We start from the raw sequence: 17,772 nt of genomic DNA, 5'->3' as shown, positions 1-17,772 counted from the left end.
GTTGATTTTATAACCTAAAATATTAAAAACGAAATTAATTAAAAAGATTAGAAAATATGCAATATCAAAGAAAAGGAAAAGATTTTTTTTTGAAAACCAAATTGTAAAAGCCTAGGGTTTCGCCGTCACCTTAACAATTCTATGTAGTTTTACGGATTACTTCTGAATTACATATGCAACTTTGAAGGTTAGGTTTTCCTAATGCATCTTCTCCTCATGATATTCAAGCAATAACTTATATCTAACATGCAATCCGTCTATGATATTCAGATCAAATATGAACATGCAAGACTCATTAAATTTTGTGAAAACCCTTTGAAAAACCACGCAACCCCTAAGAGCATGATATTCGCCTTAGGTGAAATTACAATTATTAACCACAAGAAGCAATACTCAATCCTACGGTGAAATTCTGATCGAATTGTATCCGATTACTTATCTAAACATCTTAATGATAGTTAAGCATTAAAACATAGGGACAGTTTAAACATAATAATTAATAATTCAAAGTATGCATGAATAATATCATAAGCAATTGAATAAAGACTACATATTCATGTTAAGGCTCATGGCCTCACCCTAGCAAACAAAGATTTAATTATGCGCAACCATAAAATAAAAGGAATTTTAAATTGAAAAAGGATAGAATACACCTTGAAAGAAAAAATACAAAAGTTCTCTAAATTGATGCGTCTCCCTTTTTTTAAAAGCCTAATGGCTAAATATCTTTATTTATACTACTTCAAAATAAAACCCTAAAAGGTCTTAGAATAAAACTATGAAACATAATAAAACAATAAACTAGCAAATAAAAGGTTTCCTATTTAAACTGAAATTCGAACTTCTCAAAAAATAAAACTTTTGACCAACCAAATCAACTACGATTTGGGCCTAAAAGGTCTCTTTTGAAAGCTGAAGACGCCCCTACAAATCCTTAGAAGGAATCTTCCTACAAGTATGCCATTTTGACCTCTAAAATATCTAAAACATCCAAAAAGGTCAATTTGGGAAAGCTACGTCTTGGGCCTTAATTTCATTGCCACGATCAAACGACTAAGTAGAAAAATCTGAAACTTTGATACAATCATCTTGAAGGCTCATGAACATCCTCCAATTGGAATCACTCCAAAATTCATCCATGTAATTACTTTATGCTCAAGAGAAAGTCGAATGTCCTATATTAGAAATATAATTTAAAGAATCAAAATCTCACCTAAATAACCAATAAATTACAACTAAGAATAGGGTCAAATATATAGCATAATATCGACTTATTACAACTCACAAGAAAAATGAAGGTCTATGTGAACGACATGATTGTCAAGTCTTGGGCTTATTCCTTTTTAGCGGCTTACAAATGAATGTAGCCTGTTCAAAATGGATTTGGATCTCAATCGGACTCTCTTCGTAAGAATCTTAGTGATCCTTACATCTTATCCATTACCGTACATTGTGCAGCCACAATCATTTTGAATTTTTTTTAATTTAAAATTAAATACAAACAATACCTAATTAAAATGACCGCACGATGTACGATGAACGGATAAGATGTGAGGATCTGAAGATCCTCACAAAGAAGATCCGAGGAGAATTCTCATATGTCCAAAATATCCTAGATTTCATTCTCCGTCTTCGGTACCGACATATGTTGATTATTTCTTTTCCTTCGCAATAAAAGAAAAGGAAAACTAATGAAAAGAAAGCCAAGAAAGCCACCTCCTAATCGATTCCCATATATCGGCGGACAGATTCTAACATGAAACGGTTGCATTATAGGTGCAGAACGCAATCGGATGCATTTTATCTACGCAAAAAGCAATTTCCAGACGAGTCTGCATCAAGCTCTAATGAATCTGCATTACAAATCTTATGAAAGACTCAGTTTTGTTTTTTCAAAATAACACAAGCGTTAAATAAATTGCACCCTCAATCCTTATGGTCTCACAAAGAAAGCTAACACAAGGGAATCACAATGACACAATGATACTTCACCCGGATACGTTATTAGCAGAGCAGAACAGGGACAAGAGAAGCAGCATACGCGCACATTCTACCGAAGAACGTACTTCATCCATATATCTGGCAACAAAGCTCACCGAGAAGCACTTCCACGCGGGCACCAAAATTTGCTTTTCATAAAAAAAATAACACTTACAACATTCAATGCATCGAAGCGAGCATAACAAGACCAGATCATATTGATGGAGTTGGACGTAATAAGAAAGGTATCAACAAACAACTTCTCCATATAATTCATCTATACAGAGCTGAAGGAATGACTGATACCCTCCCAAGCCATATAAAGGCGAGCAGCCCTCATAGCAATAGCAAACGGCCTACTTATAGCTCTCTTTTTTCCCCGGAAAATACAGTTTTTTCAGGTGTCTCAGAGCGCGATGAACACGGGTTTCTAGAAATGATACAAAATTGCAATTGCAACAAGTGAACAGCTCAAACCTGGTCATCTAAAAGGAAAAGGAAGACACAAAAACAGTAAAAAATGAACACCATTACTAAATCTCTCTTTCTGCAGAATGCATTGCACAGCATCCTGTCGTGTCCTTGGCCAGTGCTTTGTGCCGAAGCCTACCAGATCACGATTTACAACAATCTGAGACTTGCGTGATTCCAGAATGCAGCTCATATGAAATATCAGAATCAGTTTAGATCATCAAGCTTGAAAATCAATGAATATACATATATAGATTAATTCAACACTACGTCGTTGAAAGCAGAAACTTGTCCAGTAGCCATGACATAAGTCTGCATGGCAGAAGTTAGCAATATCGTGAATAAGTAAATACACGACTCTGTGGTATTCAATAATAGGATACCACCCTGTGCCTATGCCTTCGTGCTAAGTGTAAAAGTTACTGGTAAACGGGTATGCTGCAGTCCCTAGCAGTAAGGTATAGGAACGACATATGTGTAAGACCGATCTGCAGATGCCAATCATCCTATGCAAATTAATAAAGATGCGCACGTCCATTATTTCCATCTTAAAATACTAAGCAAAAAGCTATAGATGCCACCACTGACTGCATACACATCAATTGTTCTCTAACCCTTTTAAACTACGTACCAACATCATCATCCTGGACTTCAACTCTTCCTTGATACACACTCAATAACGGAGGTACCACTTCTATGAATCTGGCCACGAACCATTCCAAGAAGAACTTCTCCGACAGCACCAACACAGAAAGCAAACTCACATTTTCAATCTGCATCTGCCCTTTCAGCAACAAAACTTTAACAACGGAACACCATTGCCAATCATTACCGACGGCCAAGCCATCCCATCTTTTTCACTAAAACGTCCAACAGTCATACAGCGTGGGTGCCGCCTGAGAGCAGAGAGAACATCGTCCTCAGACCAACCCCACCTCTTATAAACTTGGCGATTTCGATTACATATGGACCTATTGTTACCACACAATGCTCTTATTGTCTCTACCGACATTGATTTCAGCAGATTAAAACCGATTTGCTTAATCTCATCCACAAGTTGACCAAGATCTTTAGGCTTTAGCATAAAAACGCCGGGACTCTGAAGCATCAACAGAGAAATGCATGATTGGGGCATACCTGATTCTTTTAAACCTCAATATTGGTTCTGAGCGACTCCCGACAAGCTTCGAGATCTGGCTTACAGAGAATGAATCCATGGTTTCTGATCAAGTACAAAAAGGAGTCTGCTCTCTCTGGGGACCTCAGCTTGACCCTCTTCGAGGCTGAAATCACACCTTCTCGGGGACAGCGCACGTGAGTTGATGAGGTAATTGACTGTGAAATCGTGGTTGGTTTCTGAGATTTCTGACTTTAAATATTTGCAGGCATTTTCGTCTTCATAATCTGCTACTCTGCAGATATTTCACCTCAGAAATCTCAGAAACCAACCACCATTTCACAGTCAATTACCTCATAAACTCAAGTACGCTGTCCCGAGAAGGTGCGATTTCAGCCTCCAAGAGGATCAAGCTGAGGACCTGCGGTCCTTGAAGCGCATCGTTGTGGTCATAATTCTAACCATATTTGTTGCGAATAGACTTAAATACCCTCACAACAAAATAGAGTGCAATTGCCTGTTCAAACGCAGAAGTTGCAAGCATTCAAATTTACACTTTTTTCCTTCATCATTTGTTTTCCCGATCATTTTTCTTCAATTTGCTCTTCATTTATTTTTGTACCAAACTACCCATTAATTTGGTTGATCAATTAAATTACGCGAAATTTAATTCACTGATTGGTGCTAAAATGAGTGAAAAGTACATTCTTGAATTTTTGGTTGATGATTCTTTATTTGAATAAATTACGTTTTACCTTTTTAAGTTTAGGATCAATTTCAATTCCTTATAACATCTTTAAATCATTTCAATTTCATATATTTACTTATCATTTTATTTCAATTTCATACATCCGTTAGAAAATCTATTAAGGTAACAGTTAAGTGATGACGTGACAAATATAGAATTCGCACTTGTGCTGACATGACTGCCACATTTATGCCACGTAGCTAAACACTTAATAAAATATTTAAAATATTAAAACAATAATAAAATAAAATAAAAAAACAGAAACCCAGAAATCCCCTTCCCCCTTCGTCTTCCCCACCCCACAGACGGCCTAGCCCAAACCCGCCGCCGTCATCCAACCAGATCGCCATGGCCTATAGCAATATCTCCCTTCTCACCTTCGTTCTTCACCTTCTCGACAACGGAAAGGATGAAGAACTTCCATCGCCATCGGATTTGATAGGAAGATGAACAGCCACAAAAATTTGTTGAAACTGAACTAGGTTAACGTAAAGCTTTTGTGAACACAAAGTGTATTGCACTGATAAAACTCGGGAGTATTCTTATTAAACTCAAAGACAACAACTAGCTATTATATAGCTTTACATCAACAGGAAAGTGAAATAACAACCCACGATAAACAAGCCCTAGAATCGTGGTGATCGACTAAGTCAAAACAGAAAACAAACAAACTTGTCCCTCAAGTGTAGGAGGGTTATTAGCACGTCCAGGAATAAACCCTAGAATAAAGGAACCCTATCATCAAGAATCTCGGATAACTTCAACATCCTCCCTTAAACTAAATATCATTGATATACAGTTTATTCTAGGGCATTTTGCAAACACCCATTAAATCTCGCAGCTTCTGAAATACTTCAAGTTTCAGCGGCTTCGTCATTATGTCTGCTATCTGCTCCTGCGTAGAACACTGCAGCAACTCCACCACCTCATCTTTGACAAGATCTCGAAGGAAATGAAACCGTATATCTATATGTTTACTGCGACCATGCATTACTGGATTCTTTGAAAGCTTAATGGTTGAGACATTATCACAATAAACCACTGTCGGACCAGTTTACCTCAAATTCAAACTACTCAAAATCCTTCTTAACCACACTACTTGACACGCACTTGAAGCTGCAGCAATGAATTCTGCTTCAGTGGTGGAAAAAGTGACCACTGGTTGCTTCTTCGAGGACCATGAGACTGCTCCTGAATTCATCATAAATACATAGCCTGACGTACTCCTTCTGTCATCTTGATCACCAGCATAGTCACTGTCTGTATAGCCGATAATCCCTTCATCTCCTCCCTTCTTGTAGAATACCCCAAACTCAACAGTGCCCTTTATGTACCTTAAAATCTGTTTGGCTGCCATCACATGAGTCTCAGTAGGATACTCCATATACCTGCTGATTAGGCTTACGGTGTACATAAGATCAGGTCGTGTAGCTGTTAAGTACATAAGACTTCCAACCATCTGCTTATAAAATGTGCTATCTACTCTTGCTCCTCCTTCATCACGAGAGCCTGCTTGAGCCTATACAGCGCCTTCTTGAGACGATATACCTTGGCTTCGCTTCCCTTCTGTTCATATCCAGGTGGTTGTTCAACAAAGACTTCTTCATTAATCTCTCCATGCAAGAAAGCTGATTTGACATCGAGTTGATAGATCTTCCAACTCCTTTGTGCAGCAAGGGAAATAACCACTCGAATTGTATCCAATCGTGCCACTGGTGCGAATACTTCAGAAAAATCTACTCCATACTGTTGGCTATACCCCTTGGCAACAAGCCGAGCTTTGTACTTGTCCACCTCTCCATTTTCATTTAGTTTTGTCTTGAAAACCCACTTTACTCCAATGATTTTTCCTCCTGATGGTAGGTCAGTCAACTCCCATGTATTATTCTTCTCTATTGCTTCTATTTCTCGATCCATTGCTTGTTTCCACTTCTCACTCTTCATGGCTTCGCAATAAGTAGTGGGATCGCCGTTAGTAAACAAGGCTAGATGAGCCAGGTTCATATTTTCTTCATCAGAGAAACCTTCACCAGTGTCATAGTCTCTCATCCAAATTGGTGGCCTTCGAGCTCGTCCCTCTTGAGGTGCACTGCCTTCATTTGTGACATCTTCTGATTCAAAGAAGCTATCATCAGCCGACTCATGAGCTTCAGATTCTTCTTTATCTTCTTCTTCATTTCCTTCATCTTCTGTAATTGTTTCTTCATCAAGATCAGCTAATATAGCTTCCTCATGACTTTCATCCCAAATCCATTGTTGATCTTCCTCAAAAACCACATCTCTGCTTATAATAATTTTGTTTGAGACAGGGTTAAACAATCTATAAGCTTTAGACTCTTCACTTACCCCCAACAGTATGCATTTGATGCTTTTGTCATCAAGTTTCACTCTTTTACTATCAGGTACGTGCACATGAGAGATGCAACCAAGGACCCTAAAATGCTCCACCGAGGGTTTGCGCCCACTCCATGCTTCCTCAGGTGTCTTGCTTTTCACAGCAAGGGTTGGACTTCGATTCAACACATGTACTGCCCAGTTCACTGCTTCTGGCCAGAAAGTCTTCGGAATATGCTTCTCTGATAACATACATCGAACCATATTCATGATGGTTCGATTCTTTCGCTCAGCAATGCCGTTTTGTTGAGGCGTGTAGGCAGCTGTCAACTGTCTGTGAATGCCATTCTCATTGCAAAAATCTGTGAATTCATGTGATGTGAACTCACCTCCTCGATCCGTCCTCAAACTTTTTATGAATGCTCCTGTTTCCTTCTCCACTTTGGCTTTATACATCTTAAACACTGCAAAAGCTTCTGATTTCTCCACCAGAAAATAAACCCAAGTTCTTCTACTATAGTCATCAATAAAAGTTATGAGATATCTCTTCTTACTGTTTGAGATTGGGTTTATGGGACCACAAATGTCAGCATGTATCAATTGAAGGATCTTCAAGGCTCTCCACACACTTTCCCTAAGAAAAGAGTCACGATGCTGCTTCCCCACGAGACAGCCTTCACACACTTTCTGAGAAGCTTTGAACTTTGGCAGCCCCTCAACCATATTCTTCTGTTGTAGCACCTTCAATCCGCTCCAACTTAAATGTCCATATCGACAATGCCAGCGATCTGCCTGATCTGTAGTTGTCAAGGAGAGACAACTTTGTGTCTTTACTGGACAGCGAGCAACCAAGGCAAACATCCTATTGTATGTCATATCAGTTTCACGTATGAGACCTTTCTCAGGGTGGAAGATCTTACATTTGCCATGTTGCATTAGCACTGCAAGTCCCCTCTCTTGTAGTTGACCGATGCTCAACAAGTTATTATTTAATTCAGGTACAAAGAAGACTTCTGTAATCACATGCATGGTCCCATGCACTTCCATTCGCACTTTCTCTTTGCCTTGCACACTAGACTGAAGTTGTTTCCCAGCTTGACTGACTCTCGGAAATTGGCATCCATTTCAATAAATGCTTCCTTGATACCACACATATGGTTACTACACCCAGAATCAAGGAACCAAACATGCTCCATCTCAGCTTCCTTGATATCCACCTGCGACATTAGCAGCATTTCTTCCTTTGTTTCTGCAAAATTAGCCTTAGAGTCCTTAGCCTTCTTAGGGCATTCCCACTGAAAATGCCTTAGCTCGTGACAATTGTAGCATTCCAGGATAGACTTGTCGAACCCAAATCTACCTCTTCCTCTTCCTCTTCCACGATAGAAGCCACGACCACCACTTCGTTCTCCTTGTTGGACTCCAGTGGTTACTTGGAGAGCTTGTTCATCCACCACATGCCGACTCATCCTTTGTTCATGCACAAGAAGACTGCTCTGAAGTTCATCAATGGACAAAGTATCCAAGTCATTCGACTCCTCGATCGAACAAACAACATAGTCAAATTTTGAAGTCATAGACCTCAAAATTTTTTCAATGATCACTATATCTTCCATTCTTTCTCCATGCACCCTCATCTTATTAGCTATAATGAGTGTTCTTCCAAAGTAATCATTGACAGTTTCTCCAGTCTTCATATGTAATACTTCGAACTCCTTTCAAAGTGCCTGCAACTGAGCACGTTTCACACGCGCTGTCCCTTGATACTTCTACTTCAAGGAATCCCATATGTCATTCGCCGTGTCCTTCTTCAAGATCATTTCCAGGATTGAACGATCAATGGCCTGAAACAGGTAGTTCTTGGCCTTAAAGTCTTTCAACTTCAGTTCCTTCAGTGCCTTCTTCTGCAAATCACTAGAGTCAGCTCCTTCTGCGACTGTAGTAATTCCTGTCTCCACCAGATTCCAATACTCCTTGGAACGCAGAAAGTTTTCCATAAGCATACTCCAGTGATCATAGTGCCCATCGAGCCTCGGAATGGCAGGTTGCACAAAGCTATTTTCGGATGTCATGTTCTTGTTCTCTTATTCACACAACTGTGTTTGCAGATTTTTGGTCAGGCCCCGTGATGGGGCTCTGATACCAGATGTTGAAACTGAACTAGGTTAACGTAAAGCTTTTGTGAACACAAAGTGTATTGCACTGATAAAACTCGAGAGTATTCTTATTAAACTCAAAGACAACAACTAGCTATTATATAGCTTTACATCAACAGGAAAGTGAAATAACAACCCACGATAAACAAGCCCTAGAATCGTGGTGATCGACTAAGTCAAAACAGAAAACAAACAAACTTGTCCCTCAAGTGTAGGAGGGTTATTAGCACGTCCAGGAATAAACCCTAGAATAAAGGAACCCTATCATCAAGAATCTCGGATAACTTCAACAAAATTCAAATCACCAAATACAAATCAAGTCAAACCAAAATTTGATCAATACATCATCCCCAAATGGCTGGATTAGATGAACTTAGATAAAGCTCACTCCTTTATCAATGCCCAAAAGGGCTTCTCCGCCGACGACTCTTCCTTGGAGCTCGACCCTTGCGATTCCTGCACAGTAAGCACTTTTGGCTTCTTTTTTTTTTTGCAATTCGAATAATCAAATTTTGAATTTTGGGTTTCTGGAAATTGTGGAAATTTGATTTCTGGGTTTTGGGTTAAAGCTATCGATCGGTGGAACGGTGAACTTGCTGGGCAGATCGTTCATGTGAGAAGGTGAAGAAAGAAGGTGAGAAGGGATAGATTGCTGCAGGCCATGGCGACCCGACTGGACGTCAGCAGCGGGCTTGGGCTGGGCCTTCTAGGCCCGGGAATGGTGGCGAAAGGTGAGGTAGAGAGAGAGGAAGAAGAAGGTGATTAGAGAGAGAGAGTGTGTGTGTGTCTTTGGGGTGAGGAAGACGAAGTGGGAAGGGGATTTCTGGGTTCTTTGTTTTTTTTTTTTAGCACAAATGAGGATCTCATATTTGCCACATCATCACTTAACAGTTAACTTAACAGATTTTCTAACGGATGTATGAAATTGAAAAAAAATGATAAGTAAATGTTTGAAATTGAAATGTTTTAAAGATGTTGTAAGGAATTGAAATTGATCCCAAACCTGAGGGGATAAAATGTAATTTACCCTCTTTATTTTGGATTCAATATTTTACAACTTGTGTCCAACAATCAATTCAAAAAGTGCAGTTCTGTCTCCACGACTTTGCCATTTGATCTCCCTTCAATCTTCAAGTGGAAGTGACACAACACTTACGCGGTCATCAATCACCTTTTTAACTTTGCAAGATACTAATACAATCACGCATAATGTATGAAATGAAATGATTTTTTAAATCAATCAATTACGAAAATCACAAGGCACATCCATAAGTGTAGGAAAAACCAATGATCAAAAACTAAGTTTTTCTCTAAAAACAAACGGCTACAAAACAGGTTTTTCTTCTCTTAAAATACTTTGGAAAATGCTCTCTGCTCACTGGCTGCTCTAAGCTATTATATATATCGGATTCAAAACTAACACATCCTTATCAACGTGTTCCGCAGCTAGATGAAAGAACTGGTAATCATCGAAGACATGTTCACAAAACACAACAGATTTGGAAGTCAAAATGGTTATAAGGAGCAATGCACTTGGAGTCCGGACTCCGGGTCATACAAGTGGCACGCCTGAGGCTACTTCATCTCTCTGCTAATCTAAACTACTCTTGCATTGCAGTCCTTATCTTCCTATGGATATGGAATTCCAAGGAAATATATAATTCAAATATGCATCAGATTTAACACAAGTCAACTAAACGGTGTGGCCCAAAACCTGTTTTTCCTTCCCCCAGTAACTTTATTTCAGGCATGGAAACACAATTTCGCCATTCAAACTATGGACGACTCAATGTTTAGTTTGATGAACTATCTCTAGCTTTAGAAGTCCTATTCCAACCAGTAATCCAGAAAATAAACATGAACTTTTAATGGAACTGCCCGCCATCTACTTTCTTCTACTTGGTTTTAATGGTGTTTGTAAGGCAAAATCTCTTGCTCTCTTCCTCGTTCACTTTTCTGCAGCACCTTGGCCAGCCTATATGTAGATTGCGACAGCACCAGACAGATGGGGAATCACTTCAAAGTCAACTAGTGAAGCCAATCACAAGTATTATTTGTAGTCTTATTCATAATTTGAATCATTATCTCAAATCCAAACTCCTCCACTCTGCATTACAACTCTAACGAATCAGTATAACACATCTTGTCAAAGCTTCATTTTTGTTTTTGAATAAGCAAGCATTACATAAACTGAACGCTAACAAGGCTAACACAAAGATAATGACAATGATAGTTTACGCAGCCACTGCCCGCTGAAACCAAGGCTGGCTAGCTGTTCGTGGAAGAAAATTACTAGGTTAGCAGAGCTAAACAGCTAAAGCAGCTATGCAGCAGAATGCAAACACAAAACAAACAAGTATTTGTTTTTCTTTGGCCAAGACTAACAGCTGAATTTATTTCTACAGAAATATGAAGAGTGTGTTGGCATAAGTAAAACAGTAGTTAACGAACGAACTTACAACACTGGGCCAAAAGCTAGCTGCTACCAATGACAATGACCAGTACTGCAGCTCCTACCAACATCATACATCCTGGATTTCCACTTTTCCTTCATACACGCTTAACAATTGAGGTACTTCATCTATATATCTGAACACAAACTTATCCAAGAAACACTTCTCCGCAGGTGCCAACAACGAACTCAAACCCACATTTTCAATTTCCTTTATCAATCCTTTCAACACCAAAACTTTCACGACCAAACACCTTGGTATAATTCTACTCTCCATACTGAGACCCATGACAGTCGGGTATTTGACAATTGATCTCTGCGGCCATCCCATCTTGTTCACTAAAAAATCCATTACTGACGCTATTTTTGTCTCCGACTTATTCATACAGAACGGGTACCGTCTGAAAGCAAAGAGAACATCATCCTCAGACCAACCCCACCTCTTATAAACTTCGCAATTTCGATTCCATACCGAGTTACTATCGTTAAAGCGCACTAATAATACACACATTGCATGCACAGAAGTTGATGTTTGCATATTAAAACCCATTTGCTCAACCCTATCCACAACCTCAACAAGCAGTTTACGCTTCAGTGCAAAAGCAGTGGGTTGACGAGCAAGCAACAGAGAAATGCAGGGTAGGGGCATACCTGATTCTCTCAACATCTCAAGATTTGGCACCAAATTCTTGGAATAGATAAACCATGAGCCCCGGCTCAAAACCGAAACGGCATTTTTCTCAGAAATCATACTCCTAAGGAATTTATAAGTGGGTACAATCTGTTTCTCCAAGCTCACACTCAAAATCCGAGGATAATTTGCCAGAAGTTTTCCAAGGCCCTCCCTTGAAACTCCATTCGACCTGAAAAACTCAAGCTTTGGCAAAAGGGTTTTCTCCGGATTGGAGTTAAGAAGTTGTGTGCATGACCTGAGGATCTTCGAGATCTGGATTTCGGAGAATCCATGGGTTCTGAGGAAGGACAAGACGGAGTCTGCTCTTTCTGGGGATTGCAACTCGAACCACTTGGATGCTGAAATCGCACCTTTTGGGGACAACCCACATGAGTTTATGAGGTAATTGATTGTGAAATTGGGTTGGATTTCTGAGATTTCCGAGCTCAAGTGTCTGCGGAGTATCGGATGTTGAACAAAGAATGTGATTCTGGAAGCAGCAACTATGCTGGAAGATTGCGAATAGCATAATCTGAGTGTTCGCAGCATACTAGCGTGTTAGCAGAGTGGAAGCAACTAAGCCGATGACGATCAAATTCTATCGGGAAATCCCCAAAACCCTACCGGCTAATACTGCCCTTTTTTTTCAACAATCAGTGTATATTGGAAGTTGTCATTTATTACTATGATTTAATAGTTTTATATTCGTTTATATATAAGGGGTTTTAAGTTTCATTTTTATCAAAAACGAATTTAAACTACATTATTCCTCTTTTGAGCAATGTGAGATCTTTGTTTATATGAGTTTTCAAATTAATTTGATGATAGATTACGGAACATGTATTCAATTCGGAGTTTGAGAGAATTTAATGGATTTATAAATTCATGGATTTCTTGGGAGTTCAGTTGATTTTTTGAGATTTCATATAAGGGGGTGTATTCAAATGAGACTTTGAGATATTTTAATTCTTTTAATGAATCTAAGGGTATTCAATTAGGATTTTAAGCGATTCTCTAAAATTCAAAGTGTATCCCATTAGAATTTTAAGATAGTTAATTAAAATCTTTAGAAATCCGGATGTATTCAATTAGAATTTTAAAATAGTTTATAACATTTAAGGTGTATTCAATTAGAAATTGATTTTAAAGAAATTGAAAAAGTTCAGGAATTTGAGAGAATTGATGAGATTTTGAAGTGTATTTTAAGCAACTTTTTTAGAGTTTTTTTTTTTTTCAAGCCACATGGAGTTGCTCTGAGAAAGTCAGAGGTTTGGTTTGGCGATTCACGTTTGGAACCCTAGAGGTGTGATGGCGGCAAGGTGCATAGGAGTTTCGAGAGGTTCACGATCAGGGGCATTTGTAAAGGGTTCTGATAGTGCACAAAAGGGCTAGGTTTTGCTGCAAAGGAGATTCCCTCATGGTAATTATGTGCGTAGGGGGGCGAGTTTAGGAGGGAAGGACGTTGTGCAACATCGTGGTCCTGTTGCTAGCATGGCGTTGGATCGCGAAAGGCAAGAGGTAAAGCAGTTGGGATCCCGGTTTGGGGCTAACCTTCGTTTGACTGATAAGGAACAAAATGGAATTGCAATTGATAAGAAGGCTACTGATGGAGTGTTTTAGGGTTTCAGTATACCATGGTTACAAAGGTTCTGATGTCTAAGGATGTGAATGGTGAAGCCTTCATAGATTGTTTCACGTCGCTTTGGCACAAAAGAGAGGGTGTCTCTATCCGTGATAATGGTGACCGTAGATTTTTTACGAGGTTTGTCGGGCAACATGATTTGGAAAAAGTGGTGGATGCGGATCAGCCTTCGACCTTTAAGAATGACCTAGTGATGGTGGCTGATAGAACGGGAAATGGTCTTAATCGTTGGACTGCATTCTCTTGGGCTTTTTTTGGGTGCAAATTCACAATGTTCCCCCATTGAGTATGACTGTGGTGGTAGCGGAATGTGGGTACTGTCCGTAAGGTGGATACGTCGGTCAGTCGTGATTGCATTGGTTGATTCTTTCGTGTGAAAATTTGATTTAATGTAAGTGAACCTCTCATGCGTGGGATGTTTGTGCATTTTTCGGATGATGGAAGGATTTGGGTAGATTTGAAGTATGAACCACTACCGCGATATTGCCTTATTTGTGGCTTTATGGGGCATACAACGAGAGCTTGTCGGGATAATTTGGAGGACGATAGAGAGGCTGGGATGGATTCGGTGGTTCTGGATGAGACTTTCGAGTATCAGGCTTGGATGCAGAGGTGGACCTTCGTGGTAACTCATTGAGATTCAGTTTTCGAGGCGGTGGATCAGGTGTTTCAAATAGGGGGCGAGTTAGTTTGGCACAGATAAGGATAGTATGAAGTACTGATTGGGGTGGATCGAAAATGAATGGCGAGTCTTCCATAGTATCAGGGACTCCAGCTACTTCTGGGGATAGTGGGGTCCAACCTGGAGTTGCTAGTAGTAGGCGGATGGATGACAGAGTGGTTAACACGGGACGATCCTTAAGCAAGGTTGGAAGTGCTATGCACCATCATGCGCCAAAGGGTATTAACCTTGCTGCACAAATTCGTCGTCAACGAGTGAATGAGGAGGAAGCAAGGAAAAGTCGAGAAAAGGCTTATGATGCAAGATTAATCGGTTCGGGGGGTGTGATTACGGATGAATCAGTGGATGTGGTCTTTCACAGAATGCTGGAGGAGGATGGATGGATTAACTTTGTATGTGTATCGCAGGAGAACGGGAAGGAGATTGACTTAGATATTGCAGCACAAACTGGGAAGGGTGGGAAATGTGACTTAGGAGGCAAGGGAATAGACTTGGTAGTGCATACCGAACGTGTAAAAGTGAAAGGAGGTTTTGAGATTTTTGAGGATGATCCCTTTGATCTAGTTTCTATTATTGAGGCAGTGATGAAGAACCAAAAATGAAGGAAAATGCCTATTCATGATGTCACATCCCGGCCCGGGCCCCACCACATCACGGGCCCTCTCCGCCACTGTAGAACGATATTGTCTGCTTTGGGCCCCAACCACACCCTCACGGTTTTGTTTCTGGGAACTCAAACGAGAACTTCCCAGTGGGTCAACCATCATGGGATTGCTCTCGCGCACAATTCGCTTAACTTTGGAGTTCTGATGGAACCTGAAGCCAGTGAGCTCCCAAAAGGCCTCGTGCTAGGTAGAGATGAGAATATACATATAAGGCTCACAGGATCTACTCCCATGGGCAATGTGGGAAGTTACAATCCCCCTCTTAGGGGCCCGACGTCCTCGTCGGCACACCATAGCTAGGGTTAGGCTCTGATACCAAATTGTCACATCCCAACCCGGGCCAGCTCCACCACCATAGCACGACATTGTCCACTTTGGGCCCGACCACGCCCTCACAATTTTGTTTCTAGGAACTCACACGAGAACTTCCCAGTGGGTCACCCATCATGGGATTGCTCTCGCGCACTACTCGCTTAACTTCATAATTCTAATGGAACCCGAAGCCAGTGAGCTCCTAAAAGGTCTCGTACTAGGTAGAGATGGGGAATATACATATAAGGCTTACAAGATCCACTCCCCTGGGTGATGTGGGATGTTACACATGAGGTGGAATATGTGGAACCTGTTGAGTGTTATGAACCTCAAAGGAACCGACCAAAACAATCATTGTTGTCTGAGGCGGAGAAGACCAGCCTTAAGGGGTCTCCCAAGTCCCCATGAATGGAACTGTCAGGGTATCGGGCGTGACTTGACAATTGACGACCTGTTAGAGCAAAATAAGCTTCATACCCCCGACATAGTGATTCTGTTGGAGACTAAAAATAGAAGTAATCACTATGTTTATTTGAATAGAAGGCTTGGGATGGATTCTATGCATGCTGTTGAACCAAGGGGAATTGCTGGTGGTATGTGCATTTTTTGGAGGAACTATGTTTTACTGGTTAAATATGCAAATTTTTTCCTTGAGGTTGGTATATGTGACGGGGAAATAAATGAGAATTGGAGGTTGTTCGCGATTTACACGAGTACGAATGATAATAAGAGGAAAGACCAATGGCGAATGCTATCTAATCGGATTAAGGCTGCAAGGAACAAATGTTTGCTTATTGGGGATTTCAATGATATCATTGATGATTTAGATAAGGAAAGGGGGAATTACAGGTCTGTGGTAAGTATGAGGAATTTCTGTGACTTTAGTGTAGGTAACAAGCTCCTTGACTTGGGCTTTATGGGGTACCCATTTACTTGGAGGAATCGCAAGGATGAAGGCCCTATACAGCAGCGCTTAGACCATGGGTTGGCGACGAGTGGTTGGGTTGATGTGTATCTCGAGGCAAAAATTATGCATGAAGTCTTAGAGGGGTCTGACCATGCCATGCTTATTTTGGCTACGAAACCTTCGACGTTGATTAGGAAGCGACGGTTTATTTATGATGAACAAGGTGAAAGAGTGTCGCGGGGTTGTGAAACAAAATTGGAGTCGTGGGTTTATGGGCTCGCATGCCTTTAGGGTTGTGGAAAAGTTGAAATGGGTTCGCCGTGGATTGCAAGAATGGAGGAAATCTAATAGGTGGAACTCGAAATCTCGTATTGATGCTTAGAAGAATGATCTAAGGCAGGCTTATAAAACACCGGCATTTGCAAATGATGATGTTCGCCGTAAGGAGGTGGAGCTTAAGTCGATGCTTAAGGAGGAATAGAGGAATTGGAGGATTAAATCATGAACTCAGTGGATTCAGGAATGGGACAAAAATACTAAATTTTTCCATGCTCAAGCGGTGAAATGACGTCGATGTAATAAAATACTGGGTTTGGAAGATGATCAGGGAGTTTGGTGCACCGAACCATCTCAGGTGGATGCGATTGCAGTTGGCTACTTTCAAAACCTTTTCATGTCGTGTAGCTCATGTAGAGTCTTAGAGATTACGGAATGTGTTGAGACTAGGCTTACGGCAGCGGATTAGAGCCAACTTTTGCGACCTATATCGGAAAAGGAGGTGCGGCAAATTGTTTTTCAAATACCAGCTGATAAGTCGCCTGGACCAGATGGCTTTATGGGTAGTTTCTACCATGAATATTGGGATGCTGTGGATATGGTGAAGGCATTTTGGTTCTCTGGGAAACTATTACGGAAATTGAATCATATTCACTTGGTTCTAATTTCGAAAGTGCTTAGTCCGCGAATGATGTCTCAGCTAAGACCGATATCTTTGTGTAATGTGGTCTCTAAGGTGAGTGCAATGCTTTTGATAACTCGTATGAAGATGGCTATGCCATAGCTTATTAGTGCAAATCAGTCGGCTTTTGTGACTGGGAGACAGATTCAAGATAATGTTTTGGTGGTGCATGAGATATTACATTTGCTTAATCCACTTTGAGATGGAGATGAGGTTTCAGTGGCAATGAAATTGGATATGGCGAAGGCTTATGTTCGTGTGGAATGGAGTTACTTATTAGCGATGATGGAAGCTATGGGTTTTCCATTTGAGTTTTTCCATCGAATTGCGGAGTGCATTACTACAGTGTCCTACAATGTGTTGGTTAATGGAGCATTTACTGGGTGCATTTAGCCACAGAGAGGGTTGAGGTAAGGAGATCCTATGTCCCCATTTCTCTTTCTAATTTGTGCTGAGGGGTTCTCGGCATTGTTACATCCGAAGGAGGAGCCAAGAGTTTTACACGGAGTGCAAGTGGCACATGTTGTGTTGCCTCTTTCTCACTTATTCTTTGCAGATGATGAGGTAATTTTCTGTAGGGCTGAGGAGGAAGAGGTTCAGGTATTGCTAAGTTTTGGTGGAGGGGGAATAAGGATAAAGGTGGCATGCACTGGGTTTTATGGCAGAAAATGAAGC

At 40.5% G+C, this 17,772-nt stretch overlaps 3 protein-coding genes across 5 annotated transcripts; 1 reads left to right on the top strand and 2 right to left on the bottom strand.

Moving 5' to 3' along the window:
• Positions 1 to 7,669: 7,669 nt before the first annotated feature.
• On the bottom strand, positions 7,670 to 8,347 carry LOC148698348 (uncharacterized). Its single transcript, XM_088700531.1, has one exon. It carries the CDS (start codon positions 8,345 to 8,347, stop codon positions 7,670 to 7,672), a length of 678 nt encoding a protein of 225 aa, XP_088556657.1.
• Positions 8,348 to 9,770: 1,423 nt separating this feature from the next.
• LOC137748424 (uncharacterized) lies at positions 9,771 to 12,595 on the bottom strand. Of its 3 annotated transcripts, none has more exons than XR_015954015.1 (2): positions 11,266 to 12,595; positions 9,771 to 10,913 (listed from the first exon to the last, which is right to left on the bottom strand). XR_015954015.1 is itself a non-coding variant. In XM_088681060.1 (2 exons), exon 1 carries the CDS (start codon positions 12,478 to 12,480, stop codon positions 11,329 to 11,331), a length of 1,152 nt encoding a protein of 383 aa, XP_088537186.1. In that variant the 5' UTR covers positions 12,481 to 12,595; the 3' UTR covers positions 9,771 to 10,917; positions 11,290 to 11,328. The 3 variants fall into 3 exon arrangements, 1 of the variants encoding a protein (XP_088537186.1); XM_088681060.1 differs by having other exon boundaries at positions 9,771 to 10,917; positions 11,290 to 12,595; XR_015954018.1 differs by lacking the exon at positions 9,771 to 10,913 and adding an exon at positions 10,935 to 11,078.
• Positions 12,596 to 15,521: 2,926 nt separating this feature from the next.
• On the top strand, positions 15,522 to 16,430 carry LOC137748041 (uncharacterized). Its single transcript, XM_068488144.1, has one exon. It carries the CDS (start codon positions 15,522 to 15,524, stop codon positions 16,428 to 16,430), a length of 909 nt encoding a protein of 302 aa, XP_068344245.1.
• Positions 16,431 to 17,772: the final 1,342 nt, after the last annotated feature.

This window comes from Pyrus communis, chromosome 2, assembly GCF_041283825.1.
Source record: "Pyrus communis isolate YQ-2024b chromosome 2, ASM4128382v1, whole genome shotgun sequence".
Taxonomy (NCBI): domain Eukaryota; kingdom Viridiplantae; phylum Streptophyta; class Magnoliopsida; order Rosales; family Rosaceae; genus Pyrus; species Pyrus communis.
This window is presented reverse-complemented; position numbering and strand designations above follow the sequence as displayed.